General features: G+C 42.3%; 1 protein-coding gene across 1 annotated transcript in view; it reads left to right on the top strand.

The window, feature by feature from the left end:
- Positions 1-21,927, top strand: part of STX2 (syntaxin 2) — a 121,698-nt gene that overhangs the window by 61,857 nt on the left and 37,914 nt on the right. The window contains exons 6-8 of the mRNA XM_082267026.1: positions 4,324-4,432; positions 13,688-13,761; positions 14,051-14,188. Of these exons, the coding sequence (XP_082123152.1) occupies positions 4,324-4,432; positions 13,688-13,761; positions 14,051-14,188 (321 nt within the window). The remainder of the gene's footprint in view (positions 1-4,323; positions 4,433-13,687; positions 13,762-14,050; positions 14,189-21,927) is intronic.

The following is a 21,927-nucleotide window of genomic DNA, read 5'->3' as shown; positions in this document are numbered from 1 at the left end:
CAGGAAGGAAGGCAAGGTGCGTCCAATCCTGGACCTCAAGGCGCTGAACTGCTTTGTGAGGGTGTAGAAGTTCAAAATGGAGTCCATTTACACGGTGGTGGCATCCCTGCATCAGGGGGATTTTCTTGCTTCTATCGACATCAGGGATACTTACCTTCACATTCCAATATGTGCCGGTCACCAGCGCTTCCTTCGCTTTGCCGTGGGAGAGGAGCATCATCAGTTTGTGAAAAAAAAACTTTGAGGCGCTATATCTCAAGGTGCTATGTGCAATAAATAAACTATTGATATGCCTAAATAAAAATAGGATGAAATTAAGTGTAAAAAAATAGTTGGTATAATGTTTTAAACAGTGATAGATTAAAATATAAAAAGTTAATTTCGATTTCCAAAATGGCAATTCCACCAAAGTTGTGCCAAAGTGCTCAGTAATACTTCTTGTTAAAAGGTGTTAGTGCTTGATAGTCCTTTACCCATTGATAAGAGGGTCACTCACCAGAAGACTAAGGGCCTCCAGGACCCAGCTTGCTTTGCTATATATTCCAAATGGGATATCCTCCTTATTGGTGGAATAGACTCCCTGTGCTCATAATAGAGGGTACAGCGCTAGTCCCATAATAGGATGATGTATGAAGGACTATCAAGCAATAGCACCTTTTAACAAGAAGATATTACTGAGCACTTTGTCAAAACTTTGGTGGAATTGCTGTTTTGGAAATCTAAATTAACTTTTTTATATTTTAATCTATCCCTTTCGGATTTTCATTGTTCACCTTCAAATATAATGTTTTAAACACTATTTTATTATTATATTAACTATTTTTTTTACACTTAATTTATTTCATTCTATTTTTATTTAGGTATATCAAGTTTATTTATTGCACACAGCACCTTGAGATATAGCACCTCAAATTTATTTTCCAAAATGTTTTGGTCATACCAAAATTGATGGCTGCTGTATCAATAATTTACAGAGATTTAACAGTAGAAGGCACCATTTTTAAAAATTTGTATCAATTACTATTATCAGTTTGTGGTGTTACTCTTTGGTCTCGCCTCTGCTCTGCGGGTCTTTACCAAAGTGTTAGCCCCGGTGCTAGCGCTCTTACGCCAACGGGGTATCGCGGTACTGGGCTACTTGGACGACCTCCTTCTGCGAGCGGAGTCTCCTACTGCTCTTGTGGAAAACCTGGAAATCACCATACGAACTCTGAGGGAGTTTGGCTTGATTTTCAGAAGTCTGCTCTGGTTCTGTCCACAAAGATGGACTATATGGGTCTGACTCTGGACTTGGCCTTAGCCAGAGTGCTCCTTCCTCTGGACAAACTCCAGAAACTGCAGGCTGCAATTCGTCTCCTGCTGTCCAGCAGATGGTCATCCCCCCAGACTTGCATGCGGGTGCTGGTCCTGATGGTGTCTACCTTCAAGGTGGTTCTGTTTGCATAGTTCCATACGAGGTCCCTGCAAAGGGAGATTCTGGCCAAATGGGACAAGACTCCGCAGTCTCTGGACAATCAGATCCTGTTGAGCCAGGGAACCCCTTCATCCGGAGGGGTTTCATCAGTTGTGTCTCCAGTGGGGCATTCCCGAGGTGGATCTGTTGGTGTCTTGGCTCAACAGGTGCAGAGGTTTGTGGCTCGGGTACGAGATCCTCTGGCTGACACCACAGTCGTGCTGGTGGCCTGTGGGGTCCATATCGTCTGAATTACGCCTTCCCTCCTCTCAAGCTTCTGCCAAGACTCCTAAGCAGGATCGAGCCAGAAGGGATTCTGGGCATCTTAGTGGCTCCAGACTGACCTCGCCGGGCTTATTACGCCTATCTGGTGTGGCTGGTTGCTGATGTTTCTTGGAAGCTTCCTCTCAGGGAGGATCTGCTGTCCCAAGGACCAACTTTCCATCCTGCTTTACGGTCCCTAGCTTTGACAGCTTTGCGGTTGAACAGCAGGTGTTGATGGATAGAGGTTTGTCAGCGTCAGTGATTCCAAAGCTATTAAAAGCTAGGAAATCGACTTCCAAGAAGATATTCCATCATACGTGGAAGTCGTACATTGCATGGTGAGTCTCTTGGGTTTCATCCTCGCTCTTTCTCAGTGGCCCTGATCTTGACCTTCTTTCAACAGGGGGTTGAGCAGAAACTGGCCTTGAGTACTATCAAGGGCCAGGTGTCTGCCTTAGAGGTCTTTTAATGGCCCTTGCCCACACACTCTCTGGTGCTTACTTTTCTTCAGGCAGATAGGCATTTGGCTCCTCCTGTGCGGTCTCCGTTGCTGCCTTGGGACCTCAATTTGGTGTTCTCAGTCCTCCTTTTGAGAATCTTTGGGAGATTCCCCTGCTTATGCTGTCCCAGAAGGTGGCCTTCTTGGTGGCTATCGCCTCAGCGCGTAGGGTGTCGGAATTGGCGGCATAATCCTGTCGGTCACCTTACTTACACAGAAATAAGGTGGTTCTTCGTCCCTGTCCGTTGTTCTTTCCTCAGGTTGTCTTTTGATTTCCATTTGAATGAAGACATTGTTGCCCTTCCTGTGTCCCAGGCCAAAACATCCAAAGGAAATTGCCTTGGATGTGGTCTGGGCAATTTGGGTCTACCTGGCAGATACAGAGTCTTTTAGGAGGTCACTCACTATTTGTACTCATGGCTGGGCCTCGGAAAGGGTTGTCCGCTTCCTCTGTGACCATTTCCAGATGGATCAGACAGACAGTGTTCCAGGCCTATTCCGTCAGAGGTCAGGTTCCTCCTTTTCCTGTCAAGATGCACTCTTCTCGGGTGCTCAGTGCCTCCTGGGCTTTCTGTCATCAGGCGTCAGTGACGCAGGTTTGCAAGGCGGCCACCTGGTCGTTGGTGCACACTTTGAAAAAGTTCTATAAAGTGGATGTGTTGGCATCTGTGGATGCTTCCTTTGGCCACAAAGTTTTGCAGGCTGCTGTTTAGACGACCTGGTACTCTTTGAGGGTGTATTGTTTTTTTTCAGATAGACTCCAGTTTTGGTTGAGGTCCTGTTTACCTAGTTCGCTATAGTTAGCCTTGGGAATTTCTTTTTTGCTGTTCCCACTCCTCATGTTTAACACTGATTTGGGACGCCCCAATGGTTAAGAAGATCAGGAGCAATGAACGAAAGAGAAAATGGTATTTTTGACTAACTGTAAAATCCATTTCTCTGATGTTCATTGACGGACACAGCACCCATCCCTCTGTGGAGTTGTAATTCTTCTGACACTGCTTCTAACAAAACGGAGGACCTATAGCAGAGAGAGGGAGTTTACCCCCCTGGGACTGCCCGTAGGTGTAACCAGACTTTTTACTGCCTAGTGTCCTACTCCTGTAGGGGCAGTAAAACCCAATGATTAATAAGCTGTATCTGTCAATGAACATCATAGTAATGGATTTTAGGGTAAGTCAAAAATAAAATTTTTTATTTAATATGTGATTTTAGTTTTTAAATTAGTGACTTAATACATTATTTTATCTTTTAGTCAAAACTTTATGCTGTGTGTGTGTGTGTATGTATGTATGTGTGTGTGTGTGTGTGTGTGTGTGTGTGTGTGTGTGTGTGTGTGTGTATTTATGTATGTATGTATGTGTATATATATATATATATATATGTATATGTGTATATATATATATATATATGTATATGTGTGTATATATATATATATATATATATGTGTGTGTGTATATGTATGTATGTATATGTGTGTGTATATATATATATATATATATATATATATATATATATATATATATATATCTATCCCTTTTATTTGTACTGGTGACCTTTTATCACTGAGAAAGTGAGAGGAAATGGAAGGATTTAGAGTTGTCCCTATTATAACGGGTAAGGTAGAAATCTTCCAGTGGGTAGAGAGGGGAATTCTCACTTTCTGAGATTTCCTCTAACTTCCTGTTGTGTTTCTGGAGCAGGATGTGAAGGGAAAGGTTTTGCACTGGTACACAGAAAGCAAAAAATAGCCTGACAGGGAGATAAAAAAGAAAGTTTTGTCTAAACATGTGTTCCAAGAGATAATAAATACAGTAAATATTTTCTTCTGTTACCAAGGCAGAACAATATGTATTCTTGCATTGTATTGCCTGTATTTATGAAAGAAATTACCTTAATTTATGCTTGTACTTGAAAGTTTTAAAATGGAGCTTTCCCCCACACTATCCCACATGGGGAAACTAGCTTTGTCAGGAGTTCCACCTTATGCTTCTTGTGTGCTGTACTTGTTGAAGAGTCTTGTAATTTTCTGTCTTGCCGGTTTGTTATCCAGCTTGTTCATATCCAGGACTAACGTTTTTGTGTTTTTTTTTTTTTTTTTTTCCAGCATACAGTATTGTCCAGAAAATTTGGGGAGGTTATGATAGAATACAATGAAACGCAGATTCAGTTTCGGGAGCGCAGTAAAGGACGGATACAGCGTCAGCTAGAAATAAGTATGCTATTTCTATAAATCTTGCTTTCTGTACAGCATTTTTCCTAACTCTGGACATGGAGGGCTGTAGCAGACCCACACGTCTTTACAGTAGTATTCCAATTTATTGCATGTTTTTATTAATGAGTGGAGAGTGGCATGATGGGTCCACTTTAACCCTTTCGCTGCCAGGTCCATGCGACATACGGGCCTACAGCACTGCTTACAGCTGGCCAGGGTCCATACATTGTACAGACTTCATTCCCCCTCCTGCTATAAGCTTGTGGACATTTCAGTGACCATAACCTTATAACAGCATTATTTTAGCAGACTCTGAAGACTGCTGAACAATCCTATAGCGCTGATCAGTTATTCACCTCAAAGGCCTCGTTCACACAGGGCATACATCGTGTACACTCCTGCTAGCTCGTTTTTACCTGCACAGGTGTTCTGTGCATCTCTGTGCAAGCAGTCTTATTGATGTAATTTGGGATCTAGCAACTGCGTGAACAGCGCTGCTGCTTCCAATTTGACATGTATGTAGTTCTCCAGATGCATGTCCCTGAGCTCACACTGTCTGCATTCAGAGTCGTGCACCCACATGGATGTCAGATTGGGAGCAGTGGCTATGCCTGTTTAGTGGTTGTATCCAAATTGACATAAATGGAACTGCTTGTCCTACCTGTGCATCCCTGTGCAGGTAAACATGGCCCTCCAAGGGCATACAATTTAGTATGCCACATGTAAACTATGCTTTAGTAGCAATTGAGCAGGAATTTTGTAAGTTGTGTTTGTGTGCTCATATAATGATTTTAGTGTATTTTTAGGGAAAATAGCAATTCAATGAACATTTGCGCAATTATTGCAGAGCCCAAAAAAATCAGTAGCAGTTTTTTCCTATTTTATATAGGTCATGTGCTTTCAGAAAATCTGATTTGAGGGCTTTTTTCTGTCGTACATCACAGGACACAGAGCCATAAATCCTAACATATGGGTTATATAGCCATCTACAGGTGAAGGACACTGGCAACCAATCAAAGTATGTCCACCTATATAACCCCTCCCACACAGGAAGTACCTCCGTTTTTTTTGCCAGTGTCTAAAGGTGATGGTCACTGTGGGGAGTCTCTCCACATTTCTCTTCAAAGAAGATATGCTGCATACCCCAATCCAAAGATTACTGAATCTAATGGGTTAACTATCAGATCCATCTAATACAGTCAATGGACTAAAAAAAAAAAGGTACCTGAGCCTCGGGAAGCAGATATAGGGTTTTGCCTGTAATGCTGTTTTTTCAGGCGCTGGACCCTGGGATCCGGACCCTTGGAATACCAAACCCCAAAGGCGCTCCATGCAGGGTGCTCTACAGGTCCAAGGCCGTGGCCCCTCTAACACAAGGGGACGCCAAGACAAAGCACGCTGTGATGGATGAAGATTGGATTCCTGTTTCATACAGAATCCTGCAGCAGGAGTCCAAGTTAAAATACTTACACATACAGCAAACCTTGAAGGTAGAAATTGCTGGCATAATTGCAGATTGTAAATATTTTATGTGCTGTTCCCTTTAAAAAGATAACCGAGACAGTGCCAGGTGAGTCTCTGCATCAGACTATGGATTTTAAGCCTAGGCAAAATACATATTTTTAAGCGCTATTTCTGTGCTTGTTTTTCTGACACGCTGTTTTCACGACTGAGCTGATTACCTGAAAGGTATCAGCTGTGATAAACCTATGATAAACCAATGTGTGCATGAGACTGTGAATGTTAAGCTATGCAAAATACTTCTTGTTGAAAGCTCTGGCTTTTCCTTAGGGATTAAATGTACCATTTGTATCCATTGTGATTTATATGAGCTTGTGCATTTGTGGGATGATGCAAAGTTATTTTAAACATGATTTCTTTGCCTATTTTTATCACACTGTTTTCTTGCCCTGGGCTGATCACCTAAAAGACATCAGATGGGACAAACTTCAACCTAAGCTGCTCTTACCCCATGTGGTTGCTGTTTTTGCTTTGGTGCATAAGCGGCTGCATGTTCGTCTCCTCCCTTGATAGTGTGTCTGTGGCAAAGGTTTATGCACGTGCGGGAATCTTCGCCTTTAAATACAGGCGTACGTCGCATGGAGGAAGTGTTTGAACGCAATTGGCGTGCACGCAGACACCACATAGCACGCCACGTTGCTACCTATGAAAAGGAAGAGCAAGCGTTGCTACCTATGAAAAGGAAGAGCAAGCGTCCTTTCTTTTAAGATCCCCAGCACTCATACTACCAGTGCTTCTAATTCCAGACGGGGCGACGGCCTCAACCATCTGGGTCCGGAACCAAGCCTTCAGGGCAGGGTCAGAAAAGCCCTGGGCCCAGAGATCAGCCAAGTCTTCCTCTAAGCCTACTCTGTGACGGGACGCCCCCATTCACTTGGGTCGGAGGAAGACTGCTGCAATTCTAAAAGGCTTGGATTGAATTGATGCAAGACAACTGGGTTATCTCCACCATTTCGCAGGTGTACAAACTGGAATTTGGGGTGTTCCCGTATCCTCTGTTTATAGGTCAATTATACTGACAGATCCCCTAAAAAGATCTCTTTCTGGCATTGGACCAGCTGAGGGCTCAAAGAGTGATAATGGAGGTTCCGGGGAAGGAAAGGTTCAGGGATTTTTACTCAGACCTGTTCATAATCTCCAAACCAAGTGGGGATGTGAGACCTTCTGGATCTTAAAACTCTAAACCAGTTTCTGAACGTTCGTACTTTACGTGTGGAGTCAGTTCGTTCACTCATAGACTCCCTGCAGGGAGAGGAATTTCTAGCATTCATAGACCTCAAGGATGCATATCTTCACGTGCCTATATTCCAGGCCCATCAAAGGTTTCTAAGCTTTGCAATAGAAAACAGTCATTTTCAGTTTTGTGGCCCTGCCCAGTATTATCTGTTCTACGGTCCCGAGGGATATCTGCAATAGGATATCTGGACGATCTATGACTAATCGATCGGCTTTGGCTTTAAGCCGAAATGTCCTCCAGACAGTACAGTTCCTAGAACGTCTGGGTTGGATACTGAACTTGGCAAATTCAGCATTACAGCCGGTTCAGCGGCTGGAATATTTTGGTCTTCTTGTGGACACGGTACAGGCAAAGATTTTTGCCAACAAGAAAGGTCACAGACCTGTAGGATCTGGTTGGGTCTGTAGTAAGGCTGAGATATCCTATACGTCTTTGCATGATGTTACTAGGGAAGATGGTGTCCGCATTCGAGGCAAGTCCCTGTGCTCCATTCCATGCCAGACCCTTAAAAGAACAACTTTCTGTCTACATGGACCAGAAGGATTCAGTCTCTGGACTGGTCCATGTCTCTGGTACCAAGAGTACGCCAGTCTGAATTGGTGATTGTTGACCAGATATCTGGAGAAGGGGAAATCCTTTCTTCCAGTGACCTGGAAGTTGTGACTACAGATGCCAGTCTCCCTGGCTGGGGAGTGGTTCTAGAGGAAGCCACTGTCCAAGGGAAATGGTCTTGGTTAGAGAGACGTCTCCCCATCAACCTTCTGGAAATCCGAGCAGTCAGTCAGGGCTTTGAAATACTTGGACGCCCAGACTTCGTGGTCACATTGTCAGGGTGCAATTCGACAATGCCACGGCCGTGGCTTCTATCCACCACCAAGGAGGCACAAATAGAGGTGGATATCATCTTATCCTGGGCAGAGAAGTTTGTGCCATGCCTGACAGCAGTTTTTATCCCAAAAATAGACAACTGGCAGGCAGATTTTTTGATTTTTTTTGTCAACAGATGTTTCCAGGCGAATGGTCCTTGCATCCTGAGATTTTTCAATCTGCCTACGCTGGGGGGTCCCAGATCTGTTGGCATCCAGGTGAAACAACAAGTTGAAGAGATTTGTTTCCAGTACCAGGGATCCACTCGCAGTCGGAGTTGATGCTTTGATGACTCCTTGGGAGGAGTATTCCCTGATTTTATTCCTTTCCTCCGGTGCAGCTGATACCATGTCTCTTTCAGCCGAGGAGGGTTTGGTATGCACAAATCCAAAGGTTGGCAGTGATGAGGCTTTAGGCTCTTCCACTGTGTCTGCACTTACTGTCTCAAGGTCTGATATTCTACCCTGCTGTACAGTCTCTAAATGTGATGGCTTGGCTATTGAAACCTTAAACTTGAAGGTGCTGGGTGTATCTGACCCTGCAGTTCATACGCTAATAAAGGCTACGAAACATTTATTACAGGGTCTGGAGATCCTACATTGCCTGGTGTGAAACCAGGAAATGGCATTCCCACAAATATATTATCGGGAGAATTCTAGCTTTCCTTCAAGCAGGGGTAGATATGAAATTAGCTTTGAGCACTATTAAAGGGCAGATTTCAGCCTTATCGGTTTTCTTCCAAGAACCGATTGCTTTCCATTCGTTGGTTCAGACCTTTGTCCAGGGAATGTTACGTTTGCTTCTGCCTGTGAAGCTACCATTGTGTCCTTGGGACTTAAATTTGGTGTTGGCAGTTTTACAAAAGCAGCCTTTTGAACCTCCTGGGGCAGGTTCCCCTGGTTCTTTTGACCAGAAGACTTGTCTTTTTGATTGCATTCTTTTGATGTAATGTGTGCACTTAAGTTTTACATAGAGAAATCAGTTCGGATTCGTAGGACCGAGAGCTTTTTCGTGCTGCCAGAAGGGCCCAGGAAGGGGTTGGCAGCATCGAAGTCTTCGATTTCTCAGTGGATTCACCAGGTTATTACCCAGGCGTATGATTTAGGGCAGGTTCCACCTTTTTCCTTTTTAAAGGCACATTCTACCAAAGGAGTAGGTGCCTCTTGGGCACATCGCCTTCAAGCCTCTATGGCTCAGATTTGCAAGGCCGTGACCTGGTCATCGGTGCATACGTTCACCCGTTTCTATCGAGTGGATGTTAGGTCCCAGGAGGAATCTGCATTTGGCCGCAGTGTTCTGCAGTCATCGGTGTAATCCTTTTGGTGTCATCCCCCCCCCCCTCCCCTCAGAGGCATTGCTTTGGGACATCCAACATGTTATGATTCATGGCTTTGTGTCCCATGATGTACAAAAGAACCATTGATTTTTTTAATGCATACTGTAAAATCCATTTCTTGAAGTACATCAAGAGACAGAGGTTCCTCCCATCTTCTATTGGGTCTTTATTGCTTGCTACAAAACTAAGGTACTTCCTGTGTGGGAGGAGTTATATAGGGGGACATTTTCTGATTGGTTGCCAGTGTCCTTCACCTGTACGTGGCTATGTAACCCATATGTTATGATTTATGCTTCTGTGTCCCGTGATGTACTTCAAGAAATGGATTTTACAGGTAAGTTTGTAATTCAAAAATCCATGTTTTACAAATTCTTAAAGCTGTAAGCGAAAAATGGTAACCTCCTCCAGGTTTTTAGATGAAATTGTTTTTATTTACTGTTTTGCTCAACTTCAGTTTTCACCATTTCATAAAAAGGTGCAACCTAAAATTTACAAATATTTGTTATTCACTCAATATAGTTTTACATTTTATGTTTAGTAGGAATTTAGCAAGAATTTTGAAAATTTTTCCATGTAAGAATCCACTAATTAGTGTATTTTAAGCAAAAAAAATTGTTTTGGTAAACATTTGCGCAAATACAGTATCTCACAAAAGTGAGTACACCCCTCACATTTTTGTAAATCTTTTATTATATATTTTCATGTGACAACACTGACTAAATTACACTTCGCTACAATGTAAAGTAGTGAGTGGTACTGCTTGTATAACAGTGTAAATTTTCTGTCCCCTCAAAATAACTCAACACACAGCCATTAATGTCTAAACCACTGACCACAAAAGTGAGTACACCCCTAATTGAAAATGTCCAAATTGGGCCCAATTAGCCATTTTCCCTCACCGGTGACTCAGTGTTGCAAGGTCTCAGGTGTGAATGGGGAGCGGGTGTGTTAGATTTGGTGTTATCGCTCTCACTTTCTCATACTGGTCATTGGAAGTTCAACATGGTTCCTCATGGCAAAGAACTCTGAGGATCTGAAAAAAAAGAATTGTTGCTCTACATAAAGATGGCCTAGGCTATAAGAAGATTACCAAGGCCCTGAAACTGAGCTGCAGCACGGTGGCCAAGACCATACAGCGGTTTAACAGGACAGGTTCCATTTTTAAAATAGGCCTCGGCATGGTCCACCAAAGAAGTTGAGTGCACGTGCTCTGCATCATATCTAGAGGTTGTCTTTGGGAAATAGACTTATGAGTGCTGCTAGAATTGTAGCATTGCTGCAGAGTTTGAAAGGGTGGGGGGTGGGGGGGGGGTCAGCCTGTCAGTGCTCAGACCATACGCTGTACACTGCATCAAATTGGTCTGCAGGGCTGTCATCCCAGAACAGAGCCTCTTCTAAAGATAATGCACAAGAAAGCCCGCAAACAGTTTGCTAAAGACAAGCAGACTAAGGATATGGATTACTGGAACCATGTCCTGTGGTTTGATGAGACAAAGATAAACGTATTTGGTTCAGATGTGTCAAGCGTGTGTTGTGGAAACCAAGTGAGGAGTACAAAGACAAGTGTGTCTTGCCTACAGTCAAGCATGGTGTTGGAAGTTTCATGGTCTGGGGCTGCATGAGCGCTGCCGGCACCGGGGAGCTACAGTTCAGTAAGGGAACCATGAATGCTAACATGTACTGTGACATACTGAAACAGAGCATGATCCCCTCCTCTTCAGAGACTGGGTTGCTGGGCAGTATTCCAACATAACGACCCCAAACACACCTCCATCAGGACCACTGCATTGCTAAAGAAGCTGGGGGTAAAGGTGATGGACTGCCCAAGCATGTCTCCAGACCTAAACCCTATTGAGCATCTGTGGGGCATCCTCAAATGGAAGAAGGAGCGCAATGTCTCTAACATCTACCAGCTCGTCATGGAGGAGTGGAAGAGGACTCCAGTGGCAACCTGTGAAGCTCTGGTGAACTCCATGCCCAAGAGGGTTAAGGCAGTGCTGGAAAATAATGGTGGCCACACAAAGTATTGACACTGTGTACCCAGTTTGGGCATTTTGCCTTAGGGGTGTACTCACTTTAGTTGCCAGCAGTTAAGACATTAATGGCTGTGTGTTGAGATATTTTGAGGGAAAAGCAAATTTACACGATTATACAAGCTGTACACTCACTACTTTACATTGTAGCAGAGTGTCATTTCTTCAGTGTTGTCACATGAAAAGATATAATAAAATATTTACAAAAAATGTGAGGGGTGTACTCACTCTTGTGAGATACTGTATCGCAGGGTGTTAAAAATCAGTAGCATCTTCTTTTTATTTTATTGGTCATCTGCTTTCAAAAAATATATGGTTTGGGGAGTCTTTTACAGACTCTGAAAGCTAGAAATGAAAAATTAAAACCTCTTTTTTAGAGACTTTTTTTTTTTTTGTACGATTTTCACTATTTCTCAAAAAGGCTCAATTTAAAATTTACAAATATTTATTTCCGCAATACAGATTTAGCTTTTATATTTAGAAGGAATTTAGCAAGAATTTTGTAACATTTGCTGTGTTTGTATCTGATAATGATTTTAGTGTATTTTTAGAGAAATTATTGCTTTGGTAAATATTTACGCAAATATCGGGGGCCTTAAAAATCAGTAGCACTTTCCTTTTATTCTACTGGTCCTGTGCTTTCAGAAAATATATGGTTTGGGCGCGATCTTTTACGAACTCTGAAAGCTGTAATGGAAAAATGAAAACCTTCAGATTTTTTTTTTTAGAGAAATGTGGGTATTCACATTTTTGCGTACATTCAGTTTTCACCATTTTGCAAAAAGGCGTAATTTTAAAAATTACTAATATTTGTTATTAACCTCCATACAGGTGAGCTTTTTATAGGTAGCAAGAATTTTGTAAGTTTTTTTGTTGTTTTTTTATCTGCTAAAAATGATTTTAGTGTATTTTTATTGAAAATATTGTTTTACTAAACATTTGCGCAAATATCATTGTGCCCTTCGGTTTTTCAGTCAAAAGATGTTGGGCGGAAGCATGCACAGCTCAGTTTGTATGCTGTGGGGTGCTGCAAACAGGCAGATACTCTAAGTGTATTTGCAGAAAAATAAACAGCCTGCCTGCTCGCAGCGTATGACAATGGAACTTTAGTTCCACTAAGCCCCGGTTCACACTACTGCATGTGCGGGGTTCGCATGTCATGTCGGAGCGCACTGCTCCGACATGACATGCGATCAGATGTGCGGTGCAAGTTTAGCCATACAGTTTGTTTGGCTAAATTCGCATCGCACCCGCAGCAAACACGCACAGGAGGCATTTTTGCTGCCGCATCAGGATCGGATCGCACAAGTGTGAACTGCACGATCGCACTGCGATATGCGATCAAACTGGGGGTGTCGTTAAGATTACATTGACACCCCCAGCGTATCGCATATGGCAGTGTGAACTGCTGGGGGTGCGTGTGCGATGCGGGAACAGGCTGCGAATTCGCAGCCTTCCCGCATCGCATCAGTGTGAACCGAGCCTTAAGGATTGTTAAGCAGCATTACATTTTTTGTTTTCTGGTTTAGGCTCGGTTCACACTGATGCGATGCGGGAAGGCTGCGAATTCGCAGCCTGTTCCCGCATCGCACACGCACCCCCGGCAGTTCACACTGCCATATGCGATACGCTGGGGGTGTCAATGTAATCTTAACGACACCCCCAGATTGATCGCATATCGCAGTGCGATCGTGCAGTTCGCACAGGATCGGATCGCACAAGTGTGAACCGCTGTGCGATCCGATCCTGATGCGGCAGCAAAAATGCCTCCTGTGCGTGTTTGCTGCGGGTGCGATGCGAATTTAGCCATACAAACTGTATGGCTAAACTCGCACCGCACAGCTGATCGCATGTCATGTCGGAGCAGTGCGCTCCGACATGACATGCGAACCCCGCACACGCAGTAGTGTGAACCGGGGCTTAATATCACTTTAATATCACTATAAACAGACAGTCTTCTGAATATATGTCCAGTTCTGTACTAGCCTTGATCATAATTATTCATATGTGATTACAACATAAAAAATATCCAGTGTTACTTTGTGCATTGATCAAACTTTACTAAGAGTGGAATGGTAAATGTGCATCAGACTACACAACTGCAGAAAATAAAATGGCGTGTGTCCTGTTTTTCCTGTTTGAAATATTAACGAATGAGACATTCTTCAAAACCTCTTTTTAACTGGAAAGTTTGAAGAGCAACAATCTTTAATGTATCTCTGTGGGCATGCACACAAATTATTTGTTATCCCTTTGTTTCAGCTGGAAAAACAACTACAGATGAAGAACTGGAAGAGATGCTGGAGACCGGGAACCCAGCAATTTTCACTTCAGATGCAAGTAGAATTTTTTTTTTTTTGTTTTTTTTTTTTTTTATTTAAATGCATGAATGGGAGTGAAGAAATTAAAGAAACAATGATCTTAGTTGCTGAATGATGAAAATGTGTTTACTGGAATAAAAAAAAAAATAAATCGCCACGTTTTACATGGTCCGCCTCTTCTAAGCCTTGTGTTTTTTCTCTTTGCCTTTTTTCACCTTATTACTTTTCTACTTCAGTGCATCCAAATTTTCAGTTCTAGGCAGAACATTTATTGATCACTATAAATATAAATTTTTCCCTATAGATCATTTCAGATTCCCAGATTACAAGGCAGGCTCTAAATGAGATTGAATCGCGGCACAAGGATATCATGAAGCTGGAATCTAGCATACGGGAGTTGCATGACATGTTTATGGACATTGCCATGTTAGTGGAGACTCAGGTAATTTAAGAATTTATTTATTTTTCTACTGGTTTGTTGAAAACTGGGTAAAAAAATACTGTATATAGGGCTTTGAACTTCAGTAATGCATGACACTGAACTCCGATATTGTGCACTCTATTATTTTGTATTATTAAAGTGATTATTAAAGCATAAAGTTATACTTACCTGCTCTATGTAGGGTATTGCTTAGAGCAGTCCCAAACCACCTCTTCTGGGGTCCCCTGCTGGCTATCCTGGCTTTTCTTATGCATGCGCCGCCATTGCAAGCCACTTGCTATGGTGGCACACATGCGGGCGTGCTTTTGAGCTGGGCTTAGTGTGTCCTTATACACACAGCATTCTCATCACTGGATTTGACTGACAGCAGCAGAAGCCAATGGATCCCACTCATCTTAGTGTAGCCAGTGAGAGACAGGAGAGAAGATCTGCAGGCGGGCACAGGGCTTGATTGAGGTGACAGGTAAGAATTTTGGGAAAAGGGGAGGGGGCAGAAACAAGTATTGGATGTTTTGTTACATTAATGCAGTGAGGTTTGCAGCTTTAGCCATTTGTCTGCTTTCCAGTCATATTGCTAGCAAGACTAGGAAAAAAATGGAGCTTGCTGCAGCACCCAGTCAGATCAAAGGAGGTACTTTTCTGGTGACATTTTAAATATTGAGTGTTAATGCATGATAGGTTCTCTGGATTGCAGTTGTTTATGATTTTCCAGCAGAGTTCTAGTACTGTGAGTAAATCTATAGTAACGCTTTCTAGTCTAAACTCACAGGTTTGCAGATTTGATCATTCTTTAGGATCACCACATTTTTTCTGGGTTTTAACATATTTTTTTGTAATGTCACAGCAGAGAATCCTAGACACTTGGGATGCCCATTAGACATGTCTTATAAGAATGGCAGACTGGAGTGCAAGAAGTATTAGAAGTAAAATATTACAAGTTTCATAAGATGAAATGCAATGAATGGCCTACTAAGCTAGTTATAGTTACTGATCAGTCTAACATTGATTTTCTACTCTTGGAGATGAACATCACATGTCACTGTTAAGGAAAATGCAAATGACTCAATAATAAAAGAAGAAATATCCGTAGATAAATATAAATCCTGACTACCCACACATTTGCCTTAAACAAAAACCCTAAAGTAGCCTTACAAACAGCTCACTGTACACTGTGACTGACTATAAATACACATGGCCCATAAAGATTTTTGTTTACACAAGGGAAAACATTCCTTATTAACCCGCTACAAAGAGCCAGTATTGTCACTGCAGAAATCCATCTCTGATGGCAAGGATTGAGCTCTAAGAAGTTTTTCTTGGTTTTGCAGAAGAGTTTTATTTTGTATTAAAATAGTTTACCTATGACCAATATAGATATAATATAAACTGCTCAAAAAAATTAAAGGAACACTTTAAAAACACATCAGATCTCAATGGGGAAACATATCATGCCGGATATCTATATTGATATGCACTGTGTTATGTGTTAGGAACAAAAGGATGCCACATCTTTTGATGGAAATGAAAATTGTAAACCAAGAGGGAAGAATTCAAAGACACTCCGAAAATCAAATCAAAGGCTAGTCCATTTTGCTGAAATTTCATTGCAGCAACTCAAAATGGTACTCCGTAGTTTGTATGGCTCCCACGTGCTTGTATGCATGCCTGACAATGTCGGGGCATGCTCCTAATGAAATGACGGATGGTGTCCTGGGGTATTTCCTCCCAGATCTGCACCAGATCTGAGCTCCTGAGCAGACTAAAGTGCAACCTGGTGGCGTCAGATGGACCAAAACAGAATGTCCCAGAGGTGTTCTTTTGGACTTGGGTCAGGAGAGCATGGGGGCCATTCAGTGATATCAACATTCTCCAGGAACTGGCTGCATACTCTCACCACATGAGATCGGGCATTGTGGTGCACCAGGAGGAACCCAGGACCCACTGCACCAACATAGGGCCTGACAATGGGTCCAAGGATTTCTTCCCAATACCTAATGGCAGTCAGGGTGCCATTGTCTAGCCTGTATAGTTCTGTGCATTCCTCAATAGATATGCCTTCCGAGACCAATACTGACCCACCACCAAACCGGTTAATGCTGAACGATATTGCAGGCAGCATAATATTCTCCATGGCTTCTCCAGACCCTTTTGCCTCTGCCACGTGCTCAAGGTGAACGTGCTTTCATCTGTAAAAAGCACAGTGCACCAGTGGTGGACCCGCCAATTCTGGTTTTCAATGACCAATGCCAATCGAGCTCCATGGTGCCGGGCAGTGAGCACATGGCCCACTAGAGAACGTCTGGCCCTCAGGCCACCCTCATGAAGTCTGTTTCTGATTGTTTGGTCAGAGACATTCACACCAGTGGCCTGCTGGAGATAATTTTGTAGGTTTTTGGCGGTGCTCATCCTTTTCCTCCTTGCATAAAGGAGCAGATACCTGTCCTGCTGATGGGTTATGGACTATCTACTGCCCTGTCCAGCACTCCTAGTGTAACTGCCTGTGTCCTGGAATCTCCTCCATGCTCTTGAGACTGTGCTGGGAGACACAGCAAACCTTCTGGCAATGGCACATAATGTGCCATCCTGGAGGAGCTGGACTGCCTGTGCTACTTCTATAGCAAGGATCTTCAAACTATGGCCCTCCAGCTGTTCAGGAACTACAATTCACATCATGCCTAGTCATGTCTGAGAATGTCAGAGTTTTACAATGGCTCATGGGATGTGTAGGTCTGCAACAGCTGAAGGGCCATAGTTTGAGGATCCCTGCTCTATAGGGTCCAGGTATCACTGACCCTAGCCAAATGCCAAACTAGTGAAAAGCAGTCAAACGATGAGTAGGGTAAAAAAAAAATGTGAGTGGCTTCCACCTGTAAAACCATGCTGTTTTGACGGTCCTCTCATTGCACCTCTAGTGCACCTGTTAGGCCCCTTTCACACTAGTGCGACTTGTCCCGTGATTTTGGACCGCAAAATCGCATGACAAGTCGTTTTCCATTATTTTCAATGAGCCCCATTCATATCAGTGCGTTTTGAAGTCGCACCGACTTCTAAGTAGTTCCTGCACTACTTTGGCACGATTTTAATGCGTTTTTGAGGTATATAGCCATAGCCATTGCTTTCAAAATCACGTCAGTCGCGGCAAAATCGCTGTAAAATCGCATCGCATAAGTGTGAAAGGGTCCTTAATTTCATTAAAGTGATTGTAAAGTCTTGTTTAACTTCTTCCGGCCCGCGCTATAGCAGAAATACGGCTACAGCGCGGGCTCTAATTTCCGGGAGGCCGTCTTTAAACGGCCTCCCGGTAACAGGCTCCCCACGCGGGGAAAATCTGTGTCGGCCGTGTCCCTTGGACACAGCCAATCACAGATCGTGGTGAATGGCCAATCACAGCGGCCATTTACCACGTGATCGGCCCATGCAATGAGAGATGATCTCATATGTAAACATATGAGATCATCTCTCATCGCCAGCTCTCCTTCCTCACACAGAGACTGCAGTGTGAGGAAGAGGATAGCCGATCGGCGGTAAGGGGACACAGAGGAATGTAATCAGGGCACTGATCACCAGTGCCCTGATTACACAAGAGGGGAAAAAAATGACATAAGTGCCCATAGTGCTGCCAGTCAGTGCCTGCTCATCTAGGCACTGATGGGCACTGACTAGCAGCACTATGGGCACTGATGGTGCTGCCCATCAGTGCCACCCATCAGTGTCCGTCAGTGCCACCTATCAGTGCTCATCAGTGCCGCCTATCAGTGCTCATCAGTGCGGCATATTAGTACCCCCTCATCAGTGCCCATCAGTGCAGCCTATCGGTGCCCATCAGTGCCACCTCATCAGCGCACATCAGTGAAGGAGAAAAATGTATTTATTTTCAAAATTTACTCACAGAAAATAAACTTTTTTTTTTTTCAAAATTTTCTGTCTATTTTTTTTTTTTTTTTTTTCTGTAAGAAATAAAAAACCCAGAGGTGATTAAATACCACCAAAAGAAAGCTCTATTTGTGTGAAAAAAATGATAAAAATTTCATATGGGTAAAGTGTAGCATGACTGCGCAATTGTCATTCAAAGCTTGAGAGTGCTGAAAGCTGAAAATTGGCCTGGGCAGGAAGGGGGTAAAATTGCCCAGTAGGCAAGTGGTTAAAAAACATAAATAACAAACATGTTATACTTACCTCTTCTGTGCAGTTGGCTTTGTACAGAGCAGCCCAGATCCTCCTCTTCTCAGATCCCTCGTTCCTGCTCCTGGCCCCTCTTTTCTATTGAGTGCCCCCACAGCAAGCAGCTTGCTATGGGGGTACCTGAGCCAAGCTGCAGCTCCGTGTGTCCATTCAGACACAGAGCTGCTGTTCAGCCCTGCCCCATCTTTCTCCTGATTGGTTCACTGACTTTGATTAACAGCCAATGGAGCCGTGGCTGTATCTCAGCCAAACAGGAGGAAGTGTCCCCGGACGCCCGAGGGACTCGTGGACATCGCTGGACAGAGAGGGGGCTCAGGTAAGTATTAGGGGTGCTGGGGAGTAGGGATGATCGAACGGTTCGGGTCCACCATCGGTTGCACAAAAAGTTCGGAATTCGGCAACCAGAACCGACCAAAATGCAATGCTTCAGGAAATGGGCTTTAAAAGCCCGTGATTGGACCAGAACCATTAGCAAAAGCCAATTGAGGGGGCAGGGGACCGTAGTGTAGTGTAAGTGTAAGGGGACCGTAGTGTAGTGTAGGGTTAACTGACAGTGACTGCTATGGAAGGGTGACAAAACCCTTCCATAGCAGGGTGACCGCTATAGAGAAATGATCATTTCTCTGAGTTGCTTCGGGACAGGAATATGGCTTCGCACCAGCAAGCATTTTTCATGCTGCAGGGTTGCCACTGTCAGTGCTTTTTTGAGGACATGTTTGATGTCAGACATGACATCTGAACATGTGTATAGGGGGTATATATACACATATATGTCTGTATATATCCCTAGACATATATAGGTGTGATAGTAGCAGAAATATATGCTGGCGCTAATGAAATCATTTACAGTAATATATTTCTGCTACTATCACACCTATATATGGCTAGGTGTCTATATACATATAATTATGTGTGTATATATACCACTATACACAAGTTCAGATGTTTTGCCTGCCTCAAAAGAACCCCAAAAAATGCCAAAAAAAACGCTAGCGTCAAAAAAAAAAATGCCCGGGTGTGTTTTTGCTGGCATTTTTTGGGGGTTTTTGGAGGCAGGCAAAACATCTGAACTTGTGCACAGTACCACTATACACAAGTTCAGATGTTTTTCCTGACTGCAAAGAACCCAAAAAAATGGCTGCTATTAAACCGGCAAGGTGTGAAAACCGAGAAGAGAAGCCAACTCCCTGAGCTGAAAGTGTTCTAATACAAACAATCTTTTTTTTTTTTTTTTATGGTTCTGGACATGCTACAGAGCTGAAACTTCACATATACACTTTTTAGACCCCCCAGATACGAAATCCAAAGTAAAAATCAAAACTCTTTTTTTTTTTTTTTTTTTAATTTTTCAATAATTGGCTTTTTTTATCAAAAATGACAATGTTTAAGAACTTTTTTTTTTGTGTGATTTTGTGTCTGGGGGGTCTAAAAGGTGTACCTGTGAAGTTTCAGCTCTGTAGCATGTCCAGAACCAGAAAAAAAAGATCATATAGGTGTAAAAGGAGGGTCCCACATCCCTGTTCTACTGAAAAATTATCTTTTTTTTTTTTCATGGTTTTGGACATGCTACAGAGCTGAAACTTCACATGTACACTTTTTAGACCCCCCAGATACTAAATCCAAAGTCAAAATCAAAAAATCTTTTTTTTTTTTTTTTTTTTTCAATAATTGGCTTTTTTATCAAAAATGACAATTTTTAAGAACTTTTTTATGTGTGATTAATAGTTAATGGGGCATGACCCAGAACCATAGGGACTTTTTAGGGGCATTTATTGGGTTTTAGGGCTTAAAAATGGTGTTTTTTGATTACCGAAGTTCGGGTCCCATTGATTTAAATGGGGTTCTGAAATCCGGGCCGAACTTTCGGGAAGTTCGGATGTTCTGGCCGAACCAAACTTTTCAAAAGTTCGATCATCCCTACTGGGGAGGCTGCTGCACACAGAAGGCTTTTTATGTTAATGCGTAGAAAAAAAACTTCCTGACTTTACAACTGCTTTAACACCAAAGCAGCTGAAACTGATTAACGTCCCCCTCTGTTATTTAACTGACCAGATCAATATCCCAGGAGTTTATTAACTTGATGCTATACTCTGATTAAAAAGCGTTCCTTTAATTTTTTTTGAGCAATGTATAACCAAGCTTTTTCAGCACTACAAATGCTATGGTACATATTCTAATCTTTCTTTTTATATTATGGATATGTTGAGGTATGTTACTACCATAGATGCAGATAGTGTTCTTAACCTTTTAATTGTAAATGGTTTCAAACATGAAGAGTGATCTCTGTTCCTAAAGGTAATCTTTTAGCAGGATAGTGAGGTATTTAGTAAAGCCACCCACAGTTATATCCTGGGATGAGGTATATTGGCAAAAAAAAAAAAAAAGTTTTCAAAGAGAAATCTTCCTATGATTAGCCTAAACAAAAGTCAGAAACCACCCTCAGAATATTCACTCTTGAATCTGAAATGTTTAGCATAGAAATAGTTTCAGAAATAAGCCGCGTGACTTCTGACCACACTTGATATCCATCTAAAGAGATCACACACACTACCACCACCTCATTTAAACTGCCACCATCACTGTAATTTCTAGTGCGAAATTAGCATATAGGTTTGTGATAACTTGACACCTTTGTTTCTTTTAGGCCACATGCTAATGCTGATGTTCTCCTTCTCTAACCCCGCGCTGTCCTTTTTACTTCTAGACCTTATTGGTGGCAGGCATCTTCTTCCACATTTTTGCTCCCAGTCTACTGATCTGTGTGGAAAAACAGAAGACTGAATGGGCTTTTTTCCGAGATCACACAAGACCTCAAGAATTCTGAGGTCCTGTTTGATTTGTTAAATGTTTTGATTTTGCAATTGTTTTTATATAGTTGAGGACTATTTAACGACAAAAGATTTCTTGTGAAAAGTCTTGAACCAGTTGGGGTTGTTCAAGGATTTAGAGAAATCGAATCCAACAAAAAAACAATTGTAAAGCAGTGACATTTATAAAAGCATTTTAAAGAACATGATTTTTTTTTTTTTTATATTCATGTAATATAAATGTGAAAGCAAAATGTCACTTTAGATATGGCAGAATATTTCAAGTGGCAGTACTTGCTTATACTTGAATGGAAATCTAAACTTTTACAGTTGTCACTGGAGTGGGAGTAGTGGGGACAACCGTTTTAGGGTTGACTGTCAAAGGTTGACGTTATATGGTATCTGTGTCTCACGACAGGATGTGAGGTCATATCTCCCCACTGGAGATACAAATGGCAATAGAAATATCAGACGTTCTAACCCTTACCTGATCTATCAAAAACTATATAAAAAAAAAGATTTTGCTAGGGTTCCAGTTCAAGGTAAAATGTTTATTTATTTTTTTTAACTTGTGATGGTAGGTACACTTTGCAATAACTTGGTGTTTGTACTCCTACAGTCTTTTTTTAGATTACTGTATATTTGCACTTCTATGCAGTAAAGACCATTAACCTGTAATACTTTGGGACTGTGTTCATTGTCTGAAAGCAATGCAATCTCTAAAGATTTCTCCAGATAATAACTGTGTAA

Source organism: Pelophylax lessonae, assembly GCF_965119305.1.
Source record: "Pelophylax lessonae genome assembly, chromosome: 1".
Lineage (NCBI taxonomy): Eukaryota > Metazoa > Chordata > Amphibia > Anura > Ranidae > Pelophylax > Pelophylax lessonae.
This window is presented reverse-complemented; position numbering and strand designations above follow the sequence as displayed.